We start from the raw sequence: 26,791 nt of genomic DNA, 5'->3' as shown, positions 1-26,791 counted from the left end.
AGAACAGTCTTAGTGGAGTGAAATTAATAAGGAATTGGTGGAGAGGAACTGGAGGCAACTCTTTTAAGATGTTTTGCTATAAAATAGAGCAGAAAAATGGGAAACAATGGAAGGGGAAATGGTGTTGGGGGGTTTATATATTTGTAAGATGAGGAAAATGATAGCATATTTGTGTGCTGATAGTAAGATCCAGGAGAGAAAGGGAAATTCTGACTCTACAAGAAAGGGAAAATTATTGAGAAATGTCCTTTAAAAGCTAGAGGATGGGATCTACTGCACAAGTATTTGTACAGGAGCACGGACAGTTTGTTTATTGCAGGGTTTCTCAACCTTGACATCAATAACACTTTAGCCCAGATAATTCTTTGTTGTGGGGGACCGTTCTGTGCATTGTAAGATGTTTTGCAGCATCCCTGGCCTCTACTTGGTAGCACTGCCTCCCAGCTGTGACAACCAGATGTCCTCTGGGGAGCAAAATCAGACCCAGTTGAGAACCATTCGTTTATAAAAACAGGAGGGAAAGCAGAGTATATGTGTATAAATGCTGGAAGGGGGTTAGATGTAGTGGTGGGAGCTTGTGAACATTTTCTGATTGTTTCCATTTTTTCACTGAAATGGGAACCAAAGAAAGATGAGAATGAGTGAAGATAGTGGAGATTTGAGGGGTCAGAACATATGAAACAGTTATCAGAAAAGAAGGCAAGTGAAAGGACTAGGGGATATTGCTAGGGAGCATAAAGGATCACTTAAGTTTCATGGTGATGAATTTAAAGACAAGTCAGCCTGGCTGTTTTTCGCTAGCCCTTTCAGCTGTATGGGTCTAGGCGTAAAGTAGGTGAAGAGTAGAGTATGACAAAAGCAAAAGAGAGGCAAGGGAGATACGTGTTTGCAATGAAGTGCTGGTGATTGGAATTTAGCTGGAGGGGGACATGAAGACATGTGGAAGATGAGGTCAGCGGAAAGGAAAGAAGATCAATGGATGGATTGTAGGTCCTGGTGAAGGGATGAATTGCTGGATTCAGTGCACTAAAGGGAATGAACTGGAAAGACAGGAGGTAATGGTAGAAGAGTGGAATGTTTTGAGATTGGGATATGGAGCAGTTGTAAGTCTAGAATATAACCAAGGGAATGAGTGTCTGGAGGACAAGATCACCAGAGGAGCAAAGAACTGAGAGACCAGAGTGTAAGAAAGATGATCTACATGGATATTAAAATCACCAAGATTTCTGAGAGAAGTGGTATTGGCACGAAATAGTCTAATGACATACGTTTCAAAGCTGAGGTGTGTTAGGGATAAGAGAAAACAGTCTGGGGGCCAGCCTGGTGGCACAAGCAGTTAAGTGCACCTGCTCCACTGCAGCGGCCAGGGGTTCACGGGTTCGCATCCCAGGCGCGCACTGACGCACTGCTTGGCAAGCCATGCTATGGTGGCGCCCCATATACAGTGGAGGAAGATAGGCATGGATGTTGGCCCACGGCCGGTCTTCCTCAGCAAAAAAGAGGAGGATTGGCAGATGTTAGCTCAGGGCTGATCTTCCTCACCAAAAAAAAAGAGAACTGTCTGAAAATAATATGAGGAAAAATGAGGACACCCACACTGCCTCCAGGCCCAGTGGTACAATGTGCACCACCAGAGGCAGTAGGAAAAGCAGAGTCCTCAGGGGAAACCAGGGCTCAGAGCAGAAATGTAAAGGGAACATTCAGAGAAGAGGTTGAGGATATAGGAAATTTTGCTAATGACTGGCTATTAGTTCAGAGAGCAAAGAATTTAGGAAGTTGGAAGAGGGAGGTAGACGGGGAGGTGGAGAATAAGGGTTATTAGAGTGTAAAAGATGGAGGTGGCCTGGTGGTTCGGGGCTTTGTGTAGTGATTGACATAAACAAGATAAGGGCATGATGAGATTAGTTCTGGTCGTTGTGGTAGGGTAGGCCTGGCCTTCCCTTCAAGGCTGCCAACGGAAGTGTGTGTAGGGGTAAGTATACGGAGGAGGAACACTTTTACTCTTGAGTTATAAATTAGTGTGAAATTAGACCTGGTTCCAGGCTATTTTGAGGGAAGTCCTGAGTATCTACTTCAAAGAATTTAAATGAGATGATGACTGTAAAGCAGTTAGCACAAGGCCTGATACTAAAATAATATTAGTTATAATACCATTATTAAGGGGATGTTACAATAGTACCTAAGATCCCCTCAATCTTATCTCCAGAGCAGCAGCCCCCAAGGCGACCTGCAGTCAGCTTGCAGAGGATGCTGCTCTGATCCCTGCCTCTTTATCCATTCACCTCATCACCAAGGATTTATCCAGTGCCAACTCTATACTGTTCCTGAACAACACAAGCTGATTACCAACATACAAACTCCAAAATATTTTATTGCTGAGTCATCTTGAGTTCAAATGATGGGAGAGGGGAGTCCACAGCCTTGCTAGGACTCCCATCTCAGGACAGAGATTAGGACCAGAGTCCCCTGGGCTCCTCTTAGGCACTATCCACCTTGATCCTCTTAACCTTCTTAGTCTCTCCAGGTTACTTCTACTTCATCTGTCCGATATCTGTGAAATAATAGGAGAAATCTGGTGGACGGCTATCCCTGAGCATCATCCATCCTTCTCTGCCCTCATGATTCTGGACCCTCTTCCCTGCTGATTTTTGCCTACCTCCCATATAATCCAATCCAGCCCCTCCACAGGGGTACTCACCTCTGTGTGATCCCAGAGTCACTGAGGGGGGTCCTGTGTCCAGCCCGAAACATCTCCCAGCCAGCCTGGGCTATCATGGCTCCATTGTCAATGCAGAATCTGGGAAAGAGATAATGAAATTTGGGGTCTAACAGTGGAAAATCACAGTAATTGGGAAAAAAAAAAAAGAAATCCAGAAAGGGGAAGGGCCTTTACCTCTCATCTGTGGCAAAAAGCCGGGCTCCACGTTCCTGGCACATTGTCTCCATCATTTCCTGTAGCCTCAGATTACCTATGAAGAGGTAGGGGTCGGGTTAGCTTAGTTTTAGCCATTTCTCCACGGTCCAGCTGTACACCTCATGTGCATTTATTTAGGAAAATGAAGTAGGGATCTAGGTGGCAAGGACTGGGAAACATAGGACAAGAAATGAGACTAATAATTTCCCCAAACCCTTAGGATTTAGAATGTCAGGAGGAAGACGCACATGCCCAATGATAGGAAAGAGGAGCACTGTTCAATGATACATACACCCCACACCTCCCACGATGAGGGCCTCCTGGGAGCCACAATGTGCCATGGCTCGCTCTGTGATCTCTACCAGCATGGCAAACACAGTTTCCTGTGGGTGGCAGACAGGGTGAAAACATCAGAGGGGATCCCAGCTTAACTCTACTATATAAAAGCTTCTTCAGCCCAACTTTCTGTCCTAGCTTTTTAGTCCATTACCTGCAGAGAGAAACATAGATCCTCAGGAGTACATTCGCCTGTGGCTAGCATCCGCTGGGCTGCATCCTGTAATTAAGAGGGAAAACAAACAGATGAAACAGCGAATACTGGTTGGGCGATGACATGAGAGCAAAAATTAGTGCACTTGGAGGATCACCGTGTTTCACCACAATTCACCTGACCAGGACATCCAGTACCACACTTTGCCCTTCTCTGGCATGAAGCTACAGAATGGGCAGCATTCATTCAAGAGTCAATAATTATGAATGCCTGCCCTGGCACCTCCAACCCCTTACCCTGCTTAGCACTCACCACTGTCTGACCCTTTATATTTGATTATTTCCCTCTTTCTTCCTTTTTTTGTTTCTTTATTTGTCTCCCCCATTAGAACCCAAGCTCCACGTAGGCAAGGATTTTTATTTTGCTCTATGCAGTATCGCTGTTGCCTGGCACACAGATGTTCAATAAATATTTGCTAAATAAATTTATTCAGCATCTAATATGGGCCAGTACTATGCTATATGCAGGAAATACAATGGTGAGCAAAACAGATATGCTTCATTAAAAAGCATGAAAGTTCCCGTCTCCTCCCCTCCCCCACACTCACCTCAATGAAAGACAGGATCCCCGAGAACGAGACGTCCATCCCCTTTACAGTGTATGGCAGCTCAACTAGCTTCTTGCCTCTATGTGGGAGTGAGTATATGAGGCGCTAAGCCTGTAGTCAGCTGGCTGCTCACTGTCCAAAGCCCCTCCCAAATCTCATTAATATATATACAGGGAAATCCCTGAATCCCCACCAGTCAGCCTCCTTCCACCTTGTATCTCCTTACCGCTTTGCCATCTGTTCAATGTTGTAGCCTGGACTTGGGTCATTGGAAATCTAGTAGAAGGAAAAAGAGGATGAAGTCAGATATCCAGGAAGCATAAGAGGCTAATTTACTACTTTCTCCCTCTATTTCCATGACTCCCCAGAAATTCACCCACATCTCATGTTCTCTGCAGCCCCAATGGCTTACCTTCAGCACTCGAGCAAAACGATCCAGACAGTTACCCACAGCAATATCGATGGTTTCCCCAAAGATGCGGTAGCGATGTTCTGAGTATGCAATCACCTAAGGGTGATGAGGATGTCCATGAAAGCTCAAGTCTGTAAAGAGGAGCATTTGGCTTTGGGGAAGAACACAGCAGAGGATCAACAGGGCCACCAGAGCTTCCAATAAGAAACAGAAAAAAGTACTTTCCCAAATCCTAAATGGGTAATTTTTTATAGCTTTTATCTAAGAAGAAGCCCATATACACCCTGAGGATTCCCAGGGCAGATTCCTAATCCACAGAAGATAGTCTAGGTCAGGGCAGAAGCCAACTGTCCTTTCAAATACATTTTTCTAGCTTGGAGGTTCCTGACCTATCCCTTAAAAGCAGTCTTGACAGCATGGACTAGGGAACAGGCTTTCTTGCTTGGAGGCAGGGAACCAGAGTCCTTCTAGATTATCCTACCAGGGCAGTGGTATTTGGAAACAAGAGAAGAGGCAGAGTTGGAAAACTCAAAAATCTCATACTGGGTCAGACTAATGGCCCCTTCAGCTCAGCACTGGTCATCAACTTATGCTCATCTTCATATGTGATCACCTTCTGGCACAGAGAATAGTTATCACCCACTGACACATATGCTCCATGCTTCTGACAATGAGTGCTCCCTAGGGACCCTAAGAAGTCCCCTTCCCTTCCTGGTGCTGCTGGGGATTTCCTTCCCTTCTGATGTAGATCCTACTCTGCTGGCAAAGGCTGGCAACAAAAGGGGAAGGACAAAATCCTGCGTTTCCACTTCTGTTATCTACTTCTCTCTACCTAATCATCTTCCTTGTTTTTTACACCTAGGCAGGCTTCAAAACGGAAGAGGAAGAGAAGAGAAGCCTCTATCACTGGTCTTCTGAGTTAACTCTTGTAAGCCTCTGCTGCAGCTCACCACACCCCAAGTCTCTACCTTTGTATGTCATCCTTCAGGCCTCAACCAGCTACTAGCCCTCTACCTGTTAAAGCTCCCACATCGATTTCACGGGAATGTATACTTCATCTTTAATAACTATTTCACAAAATGAAGTATTAGAACATAACCCTTTCATAAGCTGGGGACAAAGCCTATTACTCACACTAACCCCAACAGGTGTTCTGTAGGAAAAGGAAGGCTGGAGTTTTCCAATCCCAACCTAAAAAGGTCTTGTCAGGTATCTCAAACAACTCTGGCTTTACTTATGAACTTAAAATACCATCTATAATTTATAAAGTGTTTTTTAAAGTTATTTATGTTTTCACACTCTTTTTTTTTTTTTTTTTTGTGAGGAAGACTAGCCCTGAGCTAGCATCTGATGCCAATCCTCTTTTGGCTGAGGAAGGCCGGCCCTGGGCTAACATCTGTGCCCATCTTCCTCTACTTTTTATATGGGACGCCGCAACAGCATGGCTTGACAAGACATGCGTCGGTGTGCGCCTGGGATCTGAACCTGCGAACCCCGTGCCACTGAAGCAAAGCGCACGCACTTAACTGCTGTGCCACCAGGCTGGCCCTTGTTTTCCCTACTCTTAGAATAACAACTTTTATACATTTACCACCAGTAACGTAAAACAAAACATGTAGTTGTCCTAAAGAAACAAATTGGGTAGTGTCCCTTACTTTTAATTGCTAAGATTCATCAAAGAAATAAGCTCAAAATAATGAAAGTGAAAATCCTTTCATTATTTTGAAGGCTTCAATCCTTACCATTCTTTCCTTTTTCAAATTGGAAATTCTTAATCTTTATAACCACATATTGTTCTGATCATCCTGCCCAAATCTGCAATGTTACAAACTTTATTGTGGGTTTTCTAGTGCATAACATTTTAGGTTCATTTGAGCCCCACTTTGTTATTGCTGTTCCTGCTACTCAGGCAGAACATGAAAGTTGCTGGTACAGTGCCTTAGAAATTAAGAAGGAATGGTGGGGTACTGTAAATACCTGTGTATTTCCTCCGCTGACATACAGCACAGTTGGGCTGGTGGCTCCAGTGATGAGGCGGCCCATCTCAATGTGGCCTATACAGTGGTTCACACCCAGCAATGGCTTATTCCACAGCTGGGCCACAGTACGGGCCACAACAGCCACAGATGCCAGTGGGGCACCCATGCCGGGTCCTATGGGGATAGAAATGGGAGTTAGAATCCTACAGAGATTGGGAAAAACAGAGCTGGGGGAAGTAAGGGATGTGAGAGGTGGGTTAGGGGTAGTGGTGGTAGCAACGGTGAGCTAGAAGCTGTTTTGACCTGGCCAAACCCTGGGTACAGGCATACCTCATTTTATTGCACTTCACAGATATTGTCTTTTTTACAAATTGAACATTTGTGGCAACCCTGTGTCAAGCAAGTCTACCAGCGCCATTTTTCCAACAGCATTTGCTCACTTCATGTCTCTGTGACACATTTTGGTAATTCTTGCAATATTTCAAATTTTTCACTATTATTATATTTGTTATGGTGATCTCTGATCAGTGATCCTTGATGTTACTATTGTAATTACTTTGGGGCATCATGAACTGTGCCTGTTTAAGATGGTGAACTTAACTGATAAATGTTGTGTGTGTTCTGACTGCTCCACCAACTGGCCACTTCCCCATCTCCCTCTCCTCAGGTCTCTCTATTCCCTGAGACACAACAATATTGAAATTAGGCCAACTAATAGCCCTACAATGGCCTCTAAGCGTTCAAGTAAAAGCAAGAGTTACATGTCTCTCACTTTCAATCAAAAGCTGGAAATGCTTAAGCTGAATGAGAAACACATGTCAAAAGCCAAGACAGGCCAAAAGCTAGGCCTCTTGAGCCAAATAGTTAGCCAAGTTGTGAATGCAAAGGAAAAGTTCTTGAAGAAAATTAAAAGTGCTACTCCAGTGAACACATGAATGATAAGAAAGCAAAACAGCCTTATTAGTGATATGGAGAAAGTTTTAGTGGTCTGGATAGAAGATAAACCAGTCACAACATTCCCTTAAACCAAAGCCTAATCCAGAGCAAGGCCCTACCTCTCTTCAATTCTGTGGAGGCAGAGAGAAGTGAGGGAGCTGCAGAAGAAAAGTCTGAAGCTAGGAGAGGTTGATTCATGAGGTTTAAGGAAAGAAGCCGTCTCCAGAACATAAAAGTGCAAGGTGAGGCAGCAAGTGCTGATGTAGAAGCTGCAGCAAGTCATCCACAAGATCTAGCTAAGATGATTAATGAAAGTGGCTACACTAAACAACAGATTTTCAATGTTGATGAAACAGCCTTCTATTGGAAGAGGATGCCATCTAGGACTTTAATAGCTAGAGAGGAGAAGTCAATGCCTGGCTTCAAAGCTTCGACAGACTGACTTTCTTGTTAGCGGCTAATGCAGCTGCTGACTTTAAGTTGAAGCCAAGGCTTATTTACATTCCAAAAATCCTAGGGCCCTTAAGAATTATGCTAAATCTACTCTGCCTGTGCTCTATAAATGGAAAACAAAGCCTGGATGATCCAAAACCTGTATTAGAACATGGTTTACTGATAATTTTAAGACTACTGTTGAGACCTACTGCTCAGAAGAAACAGAGTCCTTTCAAAATATTACTGCTCAGTGACAATGCACCTGGTCACCCAAGAGCTCTGATAGAGATGTTCAATGAGATTAATGTTGTTTCATGCCTGACACAACATCTATTCTGCAGCCCATGCATCAAGGAATAGTTTCAACTCTCAAGTCTCATTGAGAAATATATTTCGTAAGGCTATAGCTGCCATAGATAGTGTCCTCTGAGGGATCTGGGCAAAGTAAATTGAAAACCTTCTGGAAAGGATTCACCATTCTAGATGCCATTAAGAACATTAGTGATTCATGAGAAAAGGTCAAAACATCAACATCAACAGGAGTTTGGAAGAAGCTGATTCCCACCCTCATGGATGACTTTGAGGGGTCAAGCCTTCAGTGGAGTAAATAACTACAGATGTGGTAGAAACAGCAGGAGAACTAGAATTAGAAGTGGAGCCTGAAGATGTGACTGAATTGCTTCTCTCATGATAAAACTTTAAAAGATGAGGAGTTGCTTCTTATGGATGAGTAAAGAAAGTGGTTTCTTGAGATGGAATCTACTCCTGGTGAAGATGCTGTGATGACTGTTGAAAAGACAACAAAGGATTTAGAATATTACACAAACTTAGTTGATAAAGTAGCAGCAGGGTTTGAGAGGACTGACTCCAATTCTGAAGAAGTTCTACTGTGGGTAAAATGCTATCAAATAGCATTGCATGCCACAGAGAAACCATTCATGAAAGGAAGAGTCAATTGCTGCAGCAAACTTCATTGTTGGTCTTATTTTAAGAAACTGCCCCTCAGAGAGAAGGGGCAGAACCAGGGTGACCACAGTGAGCACCTGGCCAGGGCTTGTCTTGGGCCCCAGCCCCACCCCCCCCAAAAAGAGAAATTGCCCTAGTCACCCCAACCATCAGCAATCACCACCATCATCAGTCAGCAGCCATCAACATTGAGGTGAGACTCTCCACCAGCAAAAAGATTATGACTCGCGGAAGGCTCAGATGATGGTTAGCAATTTTTAGCAATAAAGTGTTTTTTAATTAAGGTACGTACATTGTTTTTTTTAGACATAATGCTATGGCACACTTAACAGGCTACAGTACAGTGTAAGCATAACTTTTATATGTACTGGGAAACCAAAATACTTGTGTGACTTGTTGTATTGCGATATTAGCTTTATTGTAGTGGTCTGGAACCAAACCTGCAATATCTCTGAGGTATGCCTGTATATTCTTCCACTGGCGACCATGCTCCCAGCCATACCTTTGGTGTAGGCAATGCAGTCAACATCCTGGGAGGTTAATCCAGCCTCTGTTAGTGCCTCCTGCAGCAGGTCCAGGATAACGGCTCGGTGGTGCCTGGCAGTATCACCTGGAAGGAATCCTAGGAGATGGACACAGGTCAGAGATCATAGGGCTTTTCTATAGCAAAGGTAGGTAGAAGTAAAAAACAGGCATTTTAGTAGTGTAAGAAGAGTCCCTTTCACTCTCCTCATGCATCCTGTCTTCCAGGTTTTCAGATATACTTCTTCCAGCCTGTTGCGCCATGCTGAACAGCTCTCAGAAATGCCCTTCTTCATACCCAACTCCTACTCAGCCTTCAGGACTTAATTCAAGTGACACCTATCTCATAGCCTTTGGAGATCTTCTCTGCAAGCCTACAGAACCTTGTGCATGATCACATCATTGTATTTAACAAATAACTATTATAGCATTATAATTATCTGTGGTTTCCCAAGTTTTAACCATGAGCATCTCAAAGCACTGGCTATTTTATTTATCTTTGTATTCCTGGTGCCAAAATGCTTAGACGAGTGAGTGCTAAACATACACATGTATTGGTTTTTGTTTTTTTTTTTACTTTTATTTTTTATTTATTTTATTTATTTTTTTTTTGTGAGGAAGATCAGCCCTGAGCTAACATCCGTGCTAATCCTCCTCTTTTTGCTGAGGAAGACCGGCTCTGAGCTAACATCTATTGCCAATCCTCCTCCTTTTTTTCTCCCCCAAAGCCCCAGTAGATAGTTGTATGTTGTAGTTGCACATCCCTCTAGTTGCTGTATGTGGGACACGGCCTCAGCATGGCCGGAGAAGCGGTGCGTCGGTGGGCGCCCAGGATCTGAACCCGGGCCACCAGTAGCGGAGCACGTGCACTTAACCGCTAAGCCACGGGGCCGGCCCCATATGTATTGTTAATGAGTAACCTGTCACAACATCGCCTGTTCATGGAGGCTTTTCAGGTATATGCAAGTCAATTACCTTTTCCTATGTATGCAGGTAATTTGGAGGAGGATAGCCAAGACGTAACATCATAACTTACAAATAACATTTATTACAAGTTGTAATGTGCCTGGTACTTTTAATTCTCAAGACCCAATGACCCAGGTACTGTATTATTATTCCCATTTTAAGAGTAAGGAACAGAAGTCCAAAAACAAATACTGAACATGAATACTGCAAAGCCAGCCAGTTCTGTCTGACACCTAAGCTGAGAGTCTTTAAACTCCTTCTCATTCTAGAATATTTTGATTGCATCTATATTACACTATTTACCATACTGTAAAGTTCTGTTTATATGTCGGATTCCATAGCAGGCTCATAAGACCTATTTTTGTATCTAGCAGCCAGCTGATTATTAGCACATAAAAGGCACTCAATAAAAGCTGAATGTACCCAAAAGATCCAGGTCCAAGTGCCTGCGACTCTTCTATCCATCAGCCTTGTGACGTTAATACTGTCGGAATCTCAGAGACTCGGATCAAAACTCTACGAAGCGGACAATGCGCTCCACTCCCTACGTCACTAGTGTTTAAGGAGGAGGAAGGTCATGCTGTGCAGAGAAGCGCGCCGCAAACTACAAATCCACTACTCACGCACCTGTGCCCGGAGGCGTGACGTAGGTCCGCCGCGGGTTCGCCAGCACCGTGCCATCCCGCACCACTCCCACGCCAATCTTGTTGGCGCTGCCTTCAAAACCCAGCACCGTAGGCATGGCCAAGCTTGAGAGAAAATGCCGGCAGGGCTCCTAGCTGCCAACGGATCCGCGGAGCCCTCACCAGGCCCTGCAAGGTCGCTGATTCCGGAGCGCAAAGAAAGACAACGAGCAAGCCGCCGCTAGGTAGCGGCGCGCACAGACAGACACTACAGTACTCCTGCGGTGGCGCGCCCGCGCCGGCCCCGCCCCCGTGTCACGGCGACCCGTCAAGGCCCCTTCAAGGACCTGTCCTCCTAACTGCCAGAGACGCTGAGCCGGCATCTCCTCCGTACGTTCCCATCCGTTCTTCTGCCTCTCTCCCGCGGTTCAGCCCAGGCTTCTCCACTGATTTTCTCCCTCTTGCACAGTGTTGGGGTCTTCGGCCAAGGTGGCAGAATGAGTCGGGCATCTGGCACACCGATAAACAGCCCGAGGATGGAGGGTTAGGTCCTTCCGATTCCGGGAGACAGGGCGAAGGGCGGGAAGGCCGAGCTGCTCCGTCATGTGGTGCCAGACAAACCAATCACCAGCATTCCTCCGCCACCTAATACATACCTCAGAACACGTGACCACGCCAGTTACCCACGTGGGGCCACAACGTGCTGCATTCTTTGTGCTCGGGTGAGGAGGAGCCAGGCTGGGACTCGGGGAGGTCAGATACGGGGTTGCTCTTCTTTGCCCATCAGAGGGGCTTCTCTGGACGTCTGATCGGCCAGCCTAAATCGGCACCCTTAATTAAGGCCCTGGATTGGCCGGAGGGCAGATCTCGGGAGGAGGGTACAAGGCAGTATAGAATGATCTAGTCTTGTGGGTGAGGGGCTGAAGGGCCTATAGTGCACGGAGGCGGGGAAAGGATTCTGAGATAATATGGTTTCAAAGGCGGGACCTAGTGCGAGGGCGCCCGAGGGAGGAGTTTTTTCCTCAGCCTCAGCTGGTTTCATGATTTCTTTGCGTCTGTAGGCAACGCGGTAAAAATACTGATTCGGTGGGCGACGTGGAACGGGTGCCGAAGGGCGTTTGTTACAGTGATGCCGAAGCGTGGGAAAAAGGGAGCGGTGGCAGAAGACGGAGAAGGGCCCAAGACTGGTAAGAGAATGAAATGAGCCCGTCTCCCTAGAGGCTGCGATGGGGTGTTTCTAATTGCTCCGATGAACGGAAGTAGGCCAGACTAAATATATTTTTGCCGAGTTTCTGAAAAAGGCGCGGCAACTGCAGGCTGTGGGTCTGTAGTTAACTCTGGATCAAAATTAAATACCGCCAAGTTTTATCACTATGTATTACTCATTTACAGAGCCAGAGGCGAAGAAGAGTAAGGCAGGAGCAAAGAAAAACGAAAAAGAGGCAGCGGGAGAGGGACCAGTCCTGTATGAGGACCCCCCAGATCACAAAACCTCACCCAGTGGCAAATCAGCCACACTCAAGATCTGCTCCTGGAATGTGGATGGGCTTCGAGCCTGGATTAAGAAGAAAGGTTTAGATGTGAGTGCAATTCAAGGAGGGGAAGAGACAGCCTTTAGTATTGAATGATCTACGGGTTTAATTGCCTTTTCTCATTTTAGTCCCAAGCATGTAGGTTTTATTTTTCCCTTATTGATAGTTTTCTTGTGGGAGAGGCACAAGGAGGGCCTTCACCAACTCATACCAGTTGTATTTCCTAAAGGTCCATTCCTTCAATTCCCTTAGCATTGTTTTGATGTCCTCATCTCTTCCCCAGCATGTTGCAAAAACCTTGTTACTGGACTTGCTCCATTTTATCTCCAGCATATCCTCCATTTAAATTACTGCTTAAAAATCTCAGCTGGCTATCCATTGCCTGTAGAAAACCACATCTCAGTGTTGCCTGTACCACTCTCCCTACCTCCCTCCATCAGTGGCAGTTACATAATTTATCATTGTTTAAATTATTTAAATATTGTGCCTAGACTGTTACACTCCTTTTCCACAAGGACTGTCTCACTTGTGTATCTCTAGTACTTAGAACATAACTTCAATAAATGTCTGCTGAATTGATGATACTTTTTCTACCTGTCATTTCACTCAGTGGGTAAAGGAAGAAGCCCCAGATATCCTGTGCCTCCAAGAGACCAAATGTTCAGAGAACAAACTACCAGCTGAACTTCAAGAGCTGTCTGGACTATCCCATCAGTACTGGTCAGCTCCTTCAGACAAGGAAGGGTACAGTGGTGTGGGCCTGCTCTCCCGCCAGTGCCCACTCAAAGTCTCCTATGGCATTGGTGAGACCCTGTTGATTCCTAACGCCTGAGCTCTTTCAAACCAATTGCTAATACCCCACTGAGCCCCAATTCTTCATTCCTTTATTCTCTGTTTTCCCTTTTATACCTCTTTATGCTGATTGTTTCATCATTTCTGTAGGTGAGGAGGAACATGATCAGGAAGGCCGAGTGATTGTGGCTGAATTTGATGCATTTGTGCTGGTAACAGCCTATGTACCTAATGCAGGCCGGGGTCTGGTGCGCTTGGAGTACCGGCAGCGCTGGGACGAAGCCTTTCGCAAGTTCCTGAAGGGCCTGGCTTCCCGCAAGCCCCTTGTGCTATGTGGGGATCTCAATGTGGCTCATGAAGAAATTGACCTTCGTAACCCCAAGGGAAACAAAAAGAATGCTGGCTTCACTCCACAAGAGCGTCAGGGCTTTGGGGAATTGCTGCAGGCTGTGCCACTGGCTGACAGTTTCCGGCATCTCTACCCTGACACGGCCTATGCCTACACCTTTTGGACCTATATGATGAATGCACGCTCCAAAAATGTTGGTTGGCGCCTTGATTATTTTTTGTTGTCTCACTCTCTGTTACCTGCATTGTGTGACAGCAAGATCCGTTCCAAGGCCCTGGGCAGTGACCACTGTCCCATCACCCTATACCTAGCACTGTGACACCTCCCCCAAATCACTTTGAGCCTGGGAAATAAGCCCCCCAAACTAGCTTTAAAACTTCTTACCCCCACTCCCAAACTTCTTTAAAAACTGCTCTCTAGAGAAATCTGCACTGTATTTTCTTTGTGAAAATATGAATCCTTCAACCAGGCTCCTAGTGACAGACTTAGGTTTTAAGCCAGAGGTTTGGTTTTGTTTTTGATGGGTTTTTTTTTTTTTTTACATTAAACAAAAGCTACTGATGACTTCCTTGACCTGTCCATGTGAAAATAAAGAGCCATAGTTTCAGCCTTGCTGTCTTTGTATTCTACCCCTTTGTAGGGCTACAAATTCCCCTCATCTTTTCATACGTATAGATTAACAACTGGAAAAGGACAGTCATAACCTTATTTATTTACAAGCACAGGATGAGTCCCTAACCTCCCCCAACAGAGAAGAACCCTACCCAGCCCAGTTAAATACTGCAACTGAGAGGTAAGGTTAGGAGGAATGAGGGAAAACACAGGACTAGGGGAACATACCCCACATTAAATAGTTATATACACATCAGTTCCTGTGGTTCTGTACAGAGCAGCAGCTGACCCCACCCCCACAGGACACAGAATGGGGGGAGAGGAGACTGAGGGTACTGAGGCCAGAGCCAGCCCCTGGTGAAGTGCAATAGCAGCAGCAAGGTCCTAAGAGTGCACAAGAGGGAGGGAAACCCCCAGGGCTACCCACCCCGACCCTGCCCTGGAATGTGTAAGGGACAGGAATGGCTCTCGGGGAGCACATAGGAAGAACAAGGCTAGAACCGTCTTTTAGGGCCCAGGTTTAAGGGCAACATTTCACCTACTTCACTCTAAACACAGCAACCCCTGGGGGAAAGCAGATGGCCAGCAGTGGTCTTATCTACCCTTCCAAACCTAGGTGAGGGCCTGGTTCCTTCCTACCTCTCCCCAGGGAAAAGGAAGGCAGCTGCTCGGCTCCTCTTACAGAAGCCCTGGGGAGCCTTTTACCACGGCTCCCTCTGTAGTGTCACTGTCCCCACCAGGGAGGGGCCAGGCACAGTCTGTGGGTCATCATGGGGCTCAGGAGAAGTTCTGGACAGGGTGGCTGACCTTCATACAGGCCCAATAGAGGGCCCGGCCCAAACACAGCACAGCCAACAGGATGACAAATGCCCAGGCTGCATAGATGCCTCCATATCGCCGTGCATGCTTCCATGTGCCAAACTGATGAAGGTGAAGAAGAAAAAGAAAGATGGGGTTACTGCTGATCTCTCACCACTTTCTAGGAGCCCCCGGTAACAGTAACACAGAACTCAAGCTTCAGTTCCTGTTCCCTATCCACATGTAGGCACCTTCAGGGACCTTTTTAAAGGCCCAGTTGTTCATCTCCCTCCTCCTAGGCAGGAACATAACTCATACAATCCTAGACAACTGTCAGATTTTCTCAATATCTTAGGTTTCCTAATACCAACTCTTTAATTTAAGCCATTTCTCTGTTGTCCTATCCTCTGCATAAAAAAGATGCCTGGTTTTTACTCCTTTAGTAACAGTGAGGACTGTTTATCAGTTAGTTCAACTTCAGCTCATCTGCACATTAAAACAAGACAAAACAACCCAGCCCTCAGTTTCACTTTTTTGGGGAGTAGCCATTTCCCAAATCTTAGCCTGTGGAGATGAGGCTGAAGAATGAAGGGTCTGATCAAGGTTACTCACAGCAAGGCCAGTGGCAGTGATTGCCAAGAGTAAGCCAAGCAAGAAGCAGCAGATACATCTCTTTCGTGGATATCTGCGCCCAATAGATGACCTGTGGGGAGCCAAACAGAAATAGACGCTTGTAATGACCCTGTAGTTTTCACTCTACACATTACCCCATTACCAGCCCAACGATGCCACTCTTTAATCACTTACACTTTCCTGCAGTGAGGGCAACGGGCCAAGGTTCGATCTGTGAACTCTGTCCACTATGGAGAAAGAAAAAGGGAGAAAGCAATTAATAGTAGAAGCTTTAATAGTAGAAGTCATCTTCAATAAGAGCCCTAGGGCAGGGAGAGGGTGAGAAATAGGTCCTCATAGAACAGACCTTTTCAGGATTCATTATCATCATTCAGAAATATATTCATGATTACTCTTGTTTTTCTTTTTTCCAGGGCTTCCCAATATCTCTCCTCACCAGAAAAGTATTCTTGCAATGTCCACAGATGACCCTGACACCCACGGGTTGTGGTTCTGGACTCAGAGGCCCTGGATGCACAGGCCCAAGATTGATGATTCTTTTGCTGTACAGGAGAAAAAGACTATGTTCAAAAAATTCTTAATCCTAAGGATCCCCACACTATCCTTCCTTCACATCCCCTACTCCCTGCCTCTCTGAGTTCATCTACTTCTCTGTGCATTTAAGGCTCTGCCCACCAACCCTACCCCAGAGAATCCTTGAAGAAGAGCACTGTTTAAACCTCAGGTCTCTAATTCCTCTTTTACTTTAGGATAATTCTCCCAGTCCCCGAGACTCTCCGTTCTCCTAAAGGAAACCATTTCATCCCAATCTTTTTATTGAGAGATGAGAAAGATGGCTATGACATTCTAGAGGCACCATAGTCCTTAGCTTTTTCTCCTTCTAAAAAAACACCAGGCTCTCTCACCTTTACCTTCTCTATAAACATTCATCCTTTTTTTTAGCTTTCCAATTTTCCTCACTAGGGAAAATGCCCTTCCCCACCTTATGCCTCTTACCAATAGGGCCTAGGGCAGGCAATCCGCTGGGAAGTCACTTTGCAGATAAGGAGACAGTTACAGGGGCATCGAACATATTTTTTCCCTGGGGGTGCATTCTTGATAGGCTAGAGAATAATGGGGACATCAGTAAGCAAACCTCTAATCCCAACCTCTTCCATTTCCTACAAAAACACCTTCTGAGGAGAGAAAAGGTCTTAGCCAGGACAGAGAAATGTGCAAAAAGCATATAACATGAGATCTGCAAATGAAAACTAGGCTTCAGTATCCACGATAGGTATGAAGGTGAGGGATGGTCAACACTAGCTTTGGTGAGTGGCTTCTGGGGAAATGGCTGTGTGAAACTCCTGGAACTGAAACCTGGATTTCATGAAGAGCACTTGGCTACCGTCTGAAAGTCAGGGTCTAGAATTAAGAGATCAGAAAGAGGATCCAGGAAACAGGGCCCATTTCATAGATAGGTGTAACTCACAGTGGCTTCATTGCAGACGCCACATTTGACTACATGCTGATGCATCTTGCCTTCCACGTTGATGAGAGACTGGCAGACTCGGCAGGTGATCATGGGGGCACTCCCACTGTCCGGGCTGGTCAGGGGCGAGTAGGGGGGTGGGTCCTCCCCAGGCAACACGGCTGGGTGCCCCTCGGGGAACGGGGGAAATGCTGGAGAGGAAGGTAAAAAGAAGAATCGGCATCATTTGCAGACACCCCCACTGATGCTCCATGGGGTCAAGGAACTCCTTCTGGTCCTCAACCCTTCTGACCAAGCTCGGCGGGCTTCTTATAATCCGTGCTTCGATCAGCTTCCTCAGAACCCCTTTCTGTTCCCAAGCTCCGGTCGCGGTTAAGGAGGGAAGGAAGCCTCACCCTGTCACAGGTGCAACAGCTCCGCACCTGCGCATGGGACCCGCCCCCTCCCCGCCTCTCAGCGTTCCCGCAGGAACACCTCGGACCCGCCCCAGCTTACCCTGGGGCGGGGCATGTTTACCGGCTCCGTACGGTGGTGCGGAGGGGGTCAGGCCTCCCCCAGGCCCAGCCCCACTCCCGCCCGGCCCCACTAATCCGTTCCCGCCGGCGCCACCGTCGATGGGCTCGGAGAGCAGCGGAGATCGCTCTCCATCTGCCGCCATGGCCGCCACCGCCACCTTCCGCTTCGGCCAAGGATCCGGCTCCCTCCTCCGCTGCTGTCGCCGCAACCACCGCCGCCGCCGCCGCCGCCGCCGCTACCGGGTCCCCAGGGCGCCTGCGCACCGCCCGCCCAGTTCGCCCCGCAACCAGTGGCCTGCCCCGCCCCGTTCCGTCCCGCGGCACGTGATAGGCGGTCCCCGCCTCCGCCGGGCTATTATTCGCAGAGATACACCAATTCCTGGTCCTGTGAAGGCAGCTCTTCTTTTCCATTGGGGAGCGTCGCGCAACGTCAACTGTCACATGACCTTCCGGAGGCTGCTCGGGCTGCAAACACTGCACGTGACGAGAAGCGCTGCGAGCCATTGGAAGCGTGGCCCATCGCGCTACCTCCAGACCAGGGGGTGGGGCGAGGCTGCTTCAGGTCTCGGGTCACGTGCTTGGGGAAGCCGCGCGTCCTCTGTTACGCGCCTAGGGCGGGCGCACAATCATTGCTCCTCATTGGTCCAAAGACAACACTAAAAGACTTTTCTCTCTCTTTGGGGTAATACTTGGCCTCCCATTGGCTGGAGGCTTCCCTTCCCTCTTCCTGTGATCCTTGGGGCGCAGCTTTATTGGCCCCAACTTAGCGCCAGAACCCGGGGGCGTGGCTCAAGGGTGAGCAATGAAAAAAGGCGGGAGCTTGGGCTGTTCTGAGCGGCAGGAGGAGGAACGGTAGGCAGCAGTTAGCAGCTCTACTCAAAGAAATACCTGTAGGGCCGGCCCTGTGGCTTGGTGGTTAAGTGCGCGCGCCGCAATGCTGGTGGCCCAGGTTCGGATTCCGGGTGCGCATCGAGGCACCACTTCTCCGTCCATCCTGAGGCCGAGTCCCACATACAGCAACTAGAAGGATGTTCAGCTATGACATACAACTATCTACTGGGGCTTTGGGGTGAATAAATAAAATCTTTAAAAAAAAAAAAAAAAAAGAAATACCTGTAAAAAGTCAAAGTAAAGATGTTCTAGGAAGAAATGGATGAAAACGTTCAGATTGTCACCCCAGCCTTTCTCGCTGGAGTCTCTTCTGGGCTAGGACACAAGACTGGCTTCTTCAGGAAGCTTCGTTGCAGACTCCACCCTCCCCTCCACACCTGATTAAGTTATGAAATTGTCTTTTTATGCGTCTGTCTCTACCACTGCAAGGAAATCTCATCGTTTTACTGAATTTTATGAGCCCCCCCCCCATCCTAAACACATTGTATATGATAAGTTGTTTTTTATTGACTTAACCAATCAGGTCCAAGGATATTTTAGTTAACCTTGTTTGGTAGCTGAGACAGTATTCAGACTTGTCTCATCTTTGCCCTCACCCAGGAGACTGCTGATGGAGGTTATTCTGACAAGTATTGGAAAAGATCTTAAGCAACTCAGATGGTTAAACCAATCCACCTAGCCACTCTCCTGTTAATCCATATTCATCTGACTCAACTTGCACAACAGATAAGAGTAATTTTCAAACCTTTCAGGGTGCTCTACTAAATGGGTACCTAGACAGAGATGAAATGTGGAGGTTTCCCACTGTTAGCTGAAGGGAACTTTTTTCTTTGTTGTGATGTGGCTCAGGGCAGGCTGTCCCAAGATGTGCCACTTGGTTGTGTGGATTATTTCTAGCTGAATACAATAAAGGCTCAGAAGACTCAGGAAGAACATTTGGCCTTCCCCCAAACTGCCTAAAAGAATTTAAGATAGAAGCCCTGTCCCTAGGACAGGCCATCACCATAGATAACTCTGGGTATGGATAGACTGTGAGGATCCTTGCTAAGCCCATTCTTATCAAAGCTCTGAAAACCATGTAAAAATAGAAGTTATGCTTTGTAAGAGACATTTATATTTATGAGGGAAATCTCCCTTTGTAAAGGTATCATCTCCCTCTCTGTACCAGGAAGAAGGGGGGATGACCTTATCTCTAGAAACTCTTATCAGTGCAGAAGGCAAGGACTTAAATCTGCATATTAACCTTACTCTTGTTTACTGTGCTTTTCTGGTAATCTCCCATAGCTGACTCTTCCACCGCCAACATCCTCCTTTGTCTTTAGCTGAAGATAGTATTTAAGATGAAAACCTCCACCATTTTGGAGAGTTACCCAGTTTCTCCTGGGTCTCTCCCATGTATACATGTTATAAAGCTTTGTTTGATTTTCTTCTACTATTCGGTCTTATGTCAATTTAATTTGTAGCCCAGCCAGAAAGGACTCAGAGTGGGTAGAGGATCGTCTTCCTCCCCTACAGTTGTTTCGACTATGTTGAGTGTTTCAGGGTAGAGCAGGGACAAACAGTTAAGGTTGAATGGTCCCTTATTTGAAAGGATAATTTAAGAGGATTTCCTTAATTATGTAAGTGTAGCGTGAGTACACTATTATTCTGGGATTAATGGTGGATGATAGAGTAAAATTGAGTCACCTTAAAGAGATCTTCTTTGTTTTCCAGTGTTACTGAAGTAATTTCCTTTAATTAAGCAAGTACAGGATGGGGAAGGCCCTGTTGTCATAAGAGAGGGAGTACTAGGACGTCCAGGGGAGATGGTTCCAGCTCATGCTCTTGGGAAATATCTAATTGCTATGAATGGGAACATTTTAGCTCAAGTCTGTAAAATGTAACGGCTCCTTGACTGAGAATAATGCTGAGATGGCTGGCTTTTCCTGAGGAACACCTCAGATGAGAATTCTATCTTACCCCTTCCCCAAAACCAAAGTAGAACCCTGAGAGTCTATCAGTAACCACTGAACCCAACCTTTGGGGAGAGTACCCTGCCAGCGCACTTCCTCAAGCTCATGTGATCTTTATGGAGCCTGAACCACAGCTGGGTTTTCCACATATTGTAGCCCTCACATCTGGAAGGCAACAAGGAATTGAAGAAACAGCTCTGAGGACCATGACTAGTGTAGCTAGAAGCCTCACCACTGTGCCTAACATTGAGGAAAGGGCAGCCCACCCCAAATATTTAATAATAAATAAACTGCTGCTGATCTAGCACTTGTGGTTGCTACAGGGACTGGAGACTTCACCTGGGTTCTCATTTTCACACACAGCTTTCCCAGACCAGCTTCTTCTCAGAAGCAAACATCCTTCCACCAGTTAGGGCCCACAGACACTTAAAGAACCAAGGAACCTCTGGATACAAAGTGGGGAAGGGGTTGTAGTTCTCCAGGGGGACAGACCAGTGTGCTGCTCCTTCTGGCACACAGGTGCTCAAGTGTACACTCTGGGGCAGAGTGCATTCACTGTGTACACCTGGTTACACATACATTCCAAAACCTGTCCTTTTGAGACACTTCCCACCCTCACCAAAGCCATATTTAATGTTCATTTAAATCTAGTTTTATCTGTATAAAAACGTGGGAGAGGGCCGGCCCCGTGGCTTAGCGGTTAAGTGCGCGCGCTCCACTACTGGCGGCCCGGGTTCGGATCCCGGGCGCGCACCGACGCACCGCTTCTCTGGCCATGCTGGGGACGCGTCCCATATACAGCAACTAGAAGGATGTGCAACTATGACGTACCACTATCTACTGGGGCTTTGGGGAAAACAAAAATGTGGGAGAGATGGAGAATTGGATACAGTACCAAGGATCCTAGAGGGGTAGATGAGCAGAATGGCTCATTTTTTTAGTAGTGTGGGCTCTTGGTGATGTTTTCATTGTAGGTTAAATAGAGAGATGTGTGGCTAGAGAAGAAAATGTTAACCAATAGGAAGAATGTTTTCTCTGACAGGCATGTGAGGCACTGAAGGAAAAGTGTGATGGAATAATCCATGAATATGTCCTGTTCTAGATCCCTTTTAGTGCCAGACTAACCTCCGCCCACGTAGGTGTGAGACACGGTTAAGGGAAGCACAGTGACTCTCCAAGTGATCTTGTGATGAAACTGCCTTATAATATATTCCTGTGGGACTTGAGTTCCAAAACTCCCTTGGAAAGAGCCATTACTTATTATGCAAATGGACTCATCCACCCACTACCTACAATCTGGGCAGAGTACTTCAGGAGAAATCTTAGATCAGTAAATTCTGTTTCACTCTCAGTGACATTAGAATCTGGTAGTGGTCAGAAGATACATGCCCAGAAAGCAAGGTCATTTGTGAGAAGGGCCATGAAAGAGGCCATAAAACCCTATCAGCGTGGAGGAGAGGAATATCTCTTCTGGTCTTCGGTTATCTATTGCTGCATAATGAACAACACCCAAAGTGATGTTTTTTCCTCATGATTATGTGGGTTGGCTGGATGGTTCTTTTACTGCTCTCACCTGGGCTCATTATGAGCATGCAGTCCAAGGTGACTGGAAACAACTGAATAGTCCAAGATAGCCTCACTCACATGTCTGGCAGTTGTGTGTGCTGGCTTGGCTGGGCTTCTTTATAGCATGGTGGTACTTAGGGCAATGGTCCAAGAGGGTGAAAGGAGAAGCTGCAAGGCGTCTTTAGGCCTTCATTCCTACCACACTCTAGTGGTCATAGCGAGTCGTAAGGCCTGCACAGATTCAAGGTGTGGGGAAATGGACTTCAAACCTTGATGAGAGGAGCTGCAAAGTATTGTGGCCATGTTTTCCAACCTACTATAAATGGTAGAATTTCAGCAATCAATACCTCTACAAATATTTGCTACATATCTACTCTTTGTGAAAGATACTCCTTAAGAAATTAAACTCTGGGTAGGGAGAGATAATAATGTAAAAATACACAGTCTAAAATATCAGCACTAGTAATTTTTTACTACATGGAAAAAATAGCAATACTAGAAATTTATGATGGAACACATGCTTCATAACAAATGAATTAAACAATGTAATACAAGTTCAGGGAAAGAAGAAATCCCTTCTAGCCAGAGCAGCCAGATAAAACTTTAAAAATACTTTAAAAATGAAGAAGAATTATTATATTACTGTGCATGGGGATAACTTGGATTTGAGCTGTGTCTTAAGTAGGTCAATTGGCAGAGACACGCAAAAAGTAACAATAATATATATAGTTTTCTCACAGTTAATAAAGCACTTTTATATTTGTAATCATTTATTTCAAAACCCACTATGAGATGGACAGGGAAGGCAAGACTCCTTATTTTTTAGATATGGAAACTGAGGCTCTGTAAGTTCGAGTCACTTAAGCTAAGTGAGAGATCAAAATGGGACTAAAAGTCCAGGTCTTCTGACTTACGGTTTAATGCTTTTGCACTCACATCGTCTGCTAGGCTGATTGACAAGGCCAGGACAGAGGTGGCAGAATGCACGGTATTTGGAATGGAGCCCTTCCTATGTTCAATGCCTGGCACATAGAAGTTGCTTGATAAATGGCTATCAATTAATTAATTAACTTAAACCCCATCTTGAGGTAAATTTGTGTACTAAGAAATATTGTCAGCTGCAGTCCTAAGCAGGGCGGATATTCAGCCAGGGCACTCCACTGTGGCTGGCATCAGTTGTTTATGGCTGGCAATGGTTTTGGTTGGCTGGTACCTGTACTGTACAGGTAAGTCATTTCAATATTGCCCCTGGTGCTAGGTATCTTACTTATGGGGTGGAGTCTTCTCACTTAGACTGAGAAAAATTAGGCTATGGAGGTGTATTAGTTTGCTAGGGCTGCCATAACAAAATACCAGACTGGGTGGCTTAAATTTATTTTCTCACAGTTCTGGAGGCTTGAAGTCCAAGATCAAGGTGTTGGCAGGCCTCTCTTCTTGGTTTGCAGATAGCCACCTCGTCCACTGTGCCCTCACGTGGCCTTTTCTCTGTGCGTACACAGCCCTGGTGTCTCTTCCATTTCTTATAAGGACCTCAGCCATATTGGATTAGGGCCCTTTATGACCTCATTTAACCTTAACTACCTCTTTAAAGACCCTATCTCCAAATACAGTCACCTTGGGGTTAGAGTGTTAGAGTTTCATCACATGAATTTTGAGGGGACAGTCCATAACAGTCCATAACAGGAGGATGTCATGAAAGACACTGCAAAGATTTGGAAGCATTTTTTCTTCAGGTTCCAAGCAGACGGTAACTACCCCTCTGCAGGGATGGGCAGAGAATGGGGTGGGAAACATCTGCCTGGCTTCTATGGCCCACAGTGTCCCAATTTGATTTCTTTTCCACATGCCCTGTTTCCTCTTTCCCCTCTCCTAAAGTGGTGGTTTACCCTGTGTGAAAACAGAACAATCCCTTACTCCATTTCCAGGGTGGAGAATGTTTTTGGTAACATGCAGAGTAAGTTAACCAAGCTGAGGAGTAGTGTGGGGGGGTTAGATGGGTAGGGTAGAGTAGAGTGGGTTCTAGTTTTAAGGGATTAATTTCTATTTATTACACTGAGCCTTTGTTCCCTTGTGTTCCATGCCTGTCCTGTGCCCCAGTTCTTTGCCCTTTCCTTTAGGGTATAGTCAGCTTCCCTATCTGGGAGCCAAAGTCTTTGGAATTGAGACTGTTAGGTTAATCTTTTTATCTGTACTCTGTTCCTGCCTCTGAGTGAGGCACAAAAAGGGATATAGTGATCTCACTCTTAGAAAAGAGAAATGAAAGTGATCCTTTTAACCAGGGGGCAGGGGGAACTAAACTAAAATAAGATTTTAATTTCAGGAATTGGAGAAAATGGAAAGTCAAAGATTCTAGGTGGTGGTGGGGGGTAGGTATTTAAAGAGGAGAACATCTATCTTGTGGTCTAGAGACAATGAGAAATTTCAGTCGAGAGAGCATGAATAAAATAGATTTCTCGCCCAAAAAATCCTGAGAAGCTGAGACTGTTTCTATAAATGTTGACATTGGGAGTCATTATCTGGAGACATCTCCCCATTCCAGAAGGCAATGCTGAGTGACTTAGAACCTGTCGCTTCTGTTCTTCAGTTTCTTCGATCTTGAGCATGGAGGATGGGTGTGTTACTGAGTATGTGCCTGGACATGGGAGTCCCTCAGAAATTACAAGAGGTGATAAGAAGATAGAAGAAAGGGCACTAACAACAACAAACAAACACATAGGGACAGAGATTGGATTGGTGGTTACCAGAGGGGAAGGGTGGAGGGAAGAGGGCAAAAGGGATAATTAGGCACATGTGTGTGGTGATGGATTGTAATTAGTATTTGGGTGGTGAACATGAGAACATGATGTAATCCATGCATAAATAAAAGTATAATGATGTACACCTGAAGTTTATACAATGTTATAAACCAATGTTACTGCAATAAACAAAAAATTTAAAAAAGAAAGAAGAAAGGGTACTAAGGCAGTGATAAGCTATAATCACTCTAAGGTTGTTGATTGTTTGACTCGTGCCTACAGGAACTCTAAAAGTATGGAATAAAACAAGTTTCAGCTTCTTTTATGTGGATACAGGGTAGCAGTGACTAGAAAAGATAAAAGCAGCGCTGTTCAGTAGAACTTTCTGTGATGATAGAAATGTTTCTATGCTATGAATATGGTAGCCACTAGCCACATGTGGCTATTGAGCAGTTGAAATGAGGTTAGTATAACTAAGGAACTGAATTTTTATTTTTATTTCACCTTAATTAATTTCAATAAGTTTAAATAGCCATATGTGGCTAGTGGCTACTGTTTTGAACAGTGCAGGATTAGAGTTGGTGCTGATGGGCTGGTATACTTCTAGTTTGTCGTCTGATCCAATTCATGGTTAGGTGGCCGTAGAGAAGTCAAAAAGAAAAAGAGACAACGGGGAATAATAGTAGCCAATATTTACTGTGTGCTTACTATAATCCCAGGCACTTATCTAAACACTTCATAGGCATTTTATATAATCCTTGCAACAGCAGGAAGTATTATTATTGTCACCATTTTAGAGGTGAGAAAACTGAGGCATAGTAAGAATTTTACTTGCCTGGGATCACACAGCTGGTAAGTAATGGGGGAAGATGGAATTCATACACAGGTAGTTTGATTACACAGTCCACTCATTTACACTATATAGATGCAGGAATGAGGTAGCATGCAGTAACTAGGGCCGTAGTTTCCAAACTCTGTGCTAAGGTGTAAATTCACAGGGGTACCATGGGTTATCTTAAAATTTTAAGGGAAACATAGCGATATTCGACATCTCTTGTATACCATGCAAACTGCTAGCTGGAGGTAATTCACAATTTGAACATTGGATTGTGCTACATTGCTTTCCATGACAAAATATCTTTGCGAAGCTGGGTTTTAGGAGGTCCCTCGGATAAAAAAGTAAGTCTTGTGTGAAAATCAGCACAGAACAGGAAATGAGGGAGCAGTGTTGGATTCCAAGGGTCAAGAGGTTGTGCAGTGCCCAACAGGTGCATACATCCCATTAGTAACTATTTGTGGCTATGTAAGAAAAAAATTAAAAAATATCTTTTCTTTTAATTTGTATGTATTATTTTTTTCAGATGGTTACTAAGTTGTTAGGAACCAACTACTTAAAAAGCAAAACTGTTAGGTATTTCTTTTGAAATCAAAATGAGATACTAGGCACAGTATAAACTGAGAAATTGGAGTCCTCTGGACTGGGGTGTTGAAAACAGATCAAAATGGTCATAAAGGAATAGAGTGTGGGGACTTGCCTTGAGATGGCCTAAAGAGATATAATAGACATTTAAGACATGTCATATATTTGACCACTAAGAATGTGCTGTTTACCAGTGTTCACAGTACAGCAGATCCACACACACAACACCTGAATCCATACCCTTCAAAGGTCAAAAACCTGTGAGGAAAGCAGTAAGAGATGTAAACAAACCAACGTTAGGGTTAGGACGGGACCCAGGGTAGGCTTAGATGTAACCTGGAGCCTGGGCCCTCTTGTTGGATAGACCACAAGATAAAGATGTGGTCTCAGGAGGCCTGCTGGGCCTTGTAGGGTAGACTCCCCTCTGGACCACTGATAAATCCGAGATTAAAGAGATTGGGGATCCAAGTGATTATGAGGAAGGTTGGTTGCTGAATTCGAATTCTGAATAAAGCATGTTGTGTAGTTCTGAACGTTATGTCACCGAGGTCAAGGTATGGTCTGGTAAACTGCCCTTGCCTGTCACATAATTTCTTTGGTGACCAGAATGTTTATGTATATACATACTGCAGATTCTTCCCCACACGACACCAGAGAAACACTACAGAAGATTAAACA

The 26,791-nt window shown here is 45.4% G+C and overlaps 3 protein-coding genes across 5 annotated transcripts; 1 reads left to right on the top strand and 2 right to left on the bottom strand.

Annotated features, from left to right (window-relative positions):
* Nucleotides 1-2,351: 2,351 nt before the first annotated feature.
* Nucleotides 2,352-11,417, bottom strand: OSGEP (O-sialoglycoprotein endopeptidase). The gene is made up of 11 exons (XM_004421314.3): nucleotides 10,855-11,417; nucleotides 9,242-9,361; nucleotides 6,401-6,576; nucleotides 4,424-4,519; nucleotides 4,238-4,287; nucleotides 4,012-4,090; nucleotides 3,405-3,470; nucleotides 3,207-3,297; nucleotides 2,894-2,969; nucleotides 2,699-2,797; nucleotides 2,352-2,551 (listed from the first exon to the last, which is right to left on the bottom strand). The coding sequence occupies exons 1-11, from the start codon at nucleotides 10,967-10,969 to the stop codon at nucleotides 2,512-2,514; spliced, it is 1,008 nt and encodes a 335-aa protein (XP_004421371.1). The 5' UTR covers nucleotides 10,970-11,417; the 3' UTR covers nucleotides 2,352-2,511.
* Nucleotides 11,418-11,514: 97 nt separating this feature from the next.
* On the top strand, nucleotides 11,515-14,130 carry APEX1 (apurinic/apyrimidinic endodeoxyribonuclease 1). 2 transcript variants are annotated; one of them, XM_004421312.3, is made up of 5 exons: nucleotides 11,515-11,603; nucleotides 11,912-12,037; nucleotides 12,243-12,430; nucleotides 12,993-13,185; nucleotides 13,325-14,130. In XM_004421312.3, exons 2-5 carry the CDS (start codon nucleotides 11,980-11,982, stop codon nucleotides 13,840-13,842), a joined length of 957 nt encoding a protein of 318 aa, XP_004421369.1. In that variant the 5' UTR covers nucleotides 11,515-11,603; nucleotides 11,912-11,979; the 3' UTR covers nucleotides 13,843-14,130. The 2 variants fall into 2 exon arrangements, with proteins under 2 accessions (XP_004421369.1, XP_004421368.1); XM_004421311.3 differs by lacking the exon at nucleotides 11,515-11,603 and adding an exon at nucleotides 11,613-11,728.
* On the bottom strand, nucleotides 14,047-17,809 carry PIP4P1 (phosphatidylinositol-4,5-bisphosphate 4-phosphatase 1). 2 transcript variants are annotated; one of them, XM_004421309.3, is made up of 7 exons: nucleotides 17,530-17,809; nucleotides 17,035-17,225; nucleotides 16,563-16,669; nucleotides 16,003-16,108; nucleotides 15,741-15,793; nucleotides 15,546-15,636; nucleotides 14,047-15,056 (listed from the first exon to the last, which is right to left on the bottom strand). In XM_004421309.3, exons 1-7 carry the CDS (start codon nucleotides 17,690-17,692, stop codon nucleotides 14,913-14,915), a joined length of 855 nt encoding a protein of 284 aa, XP_004421366.1. In that variant the 5' UTR covers nucleotides 17,693-17,809; the 3' UTR covers nucleotides 14,047-14,912. The 2 variants fall into 2 exon arrangements, with proteins under 2 accessions (XP_004421366.1, XP_004421367.1); XM_004421310.3 differs by having other exon boundaries at nucleotides 17,551-17,809.
* Nucleotides 17,810-26,791: the final 8,982 nt, after the last annotated feature.

Source organism: Ceratotherium simum, chromosome 3, assembly GCF_057802395.1.
Source record: "Ceratotherium simum simum isolate JZ-2026a chromosome 3, ASM5780239v1, whole genome shotgun sequence".
In the NCBI taxonomy this organism is placed as follows: Eukaryota; Metazoa; Chordata; class Mammalia; order Perissodactyla; family Rhinocerotidae; genus Ceratotherium; species Ceratotherium simum.
The sequence above is the reverse complement of the archived record's forward strand: the minus strand, read 5'-3'. Positions and strand labels throughout refer to the sequence as shown.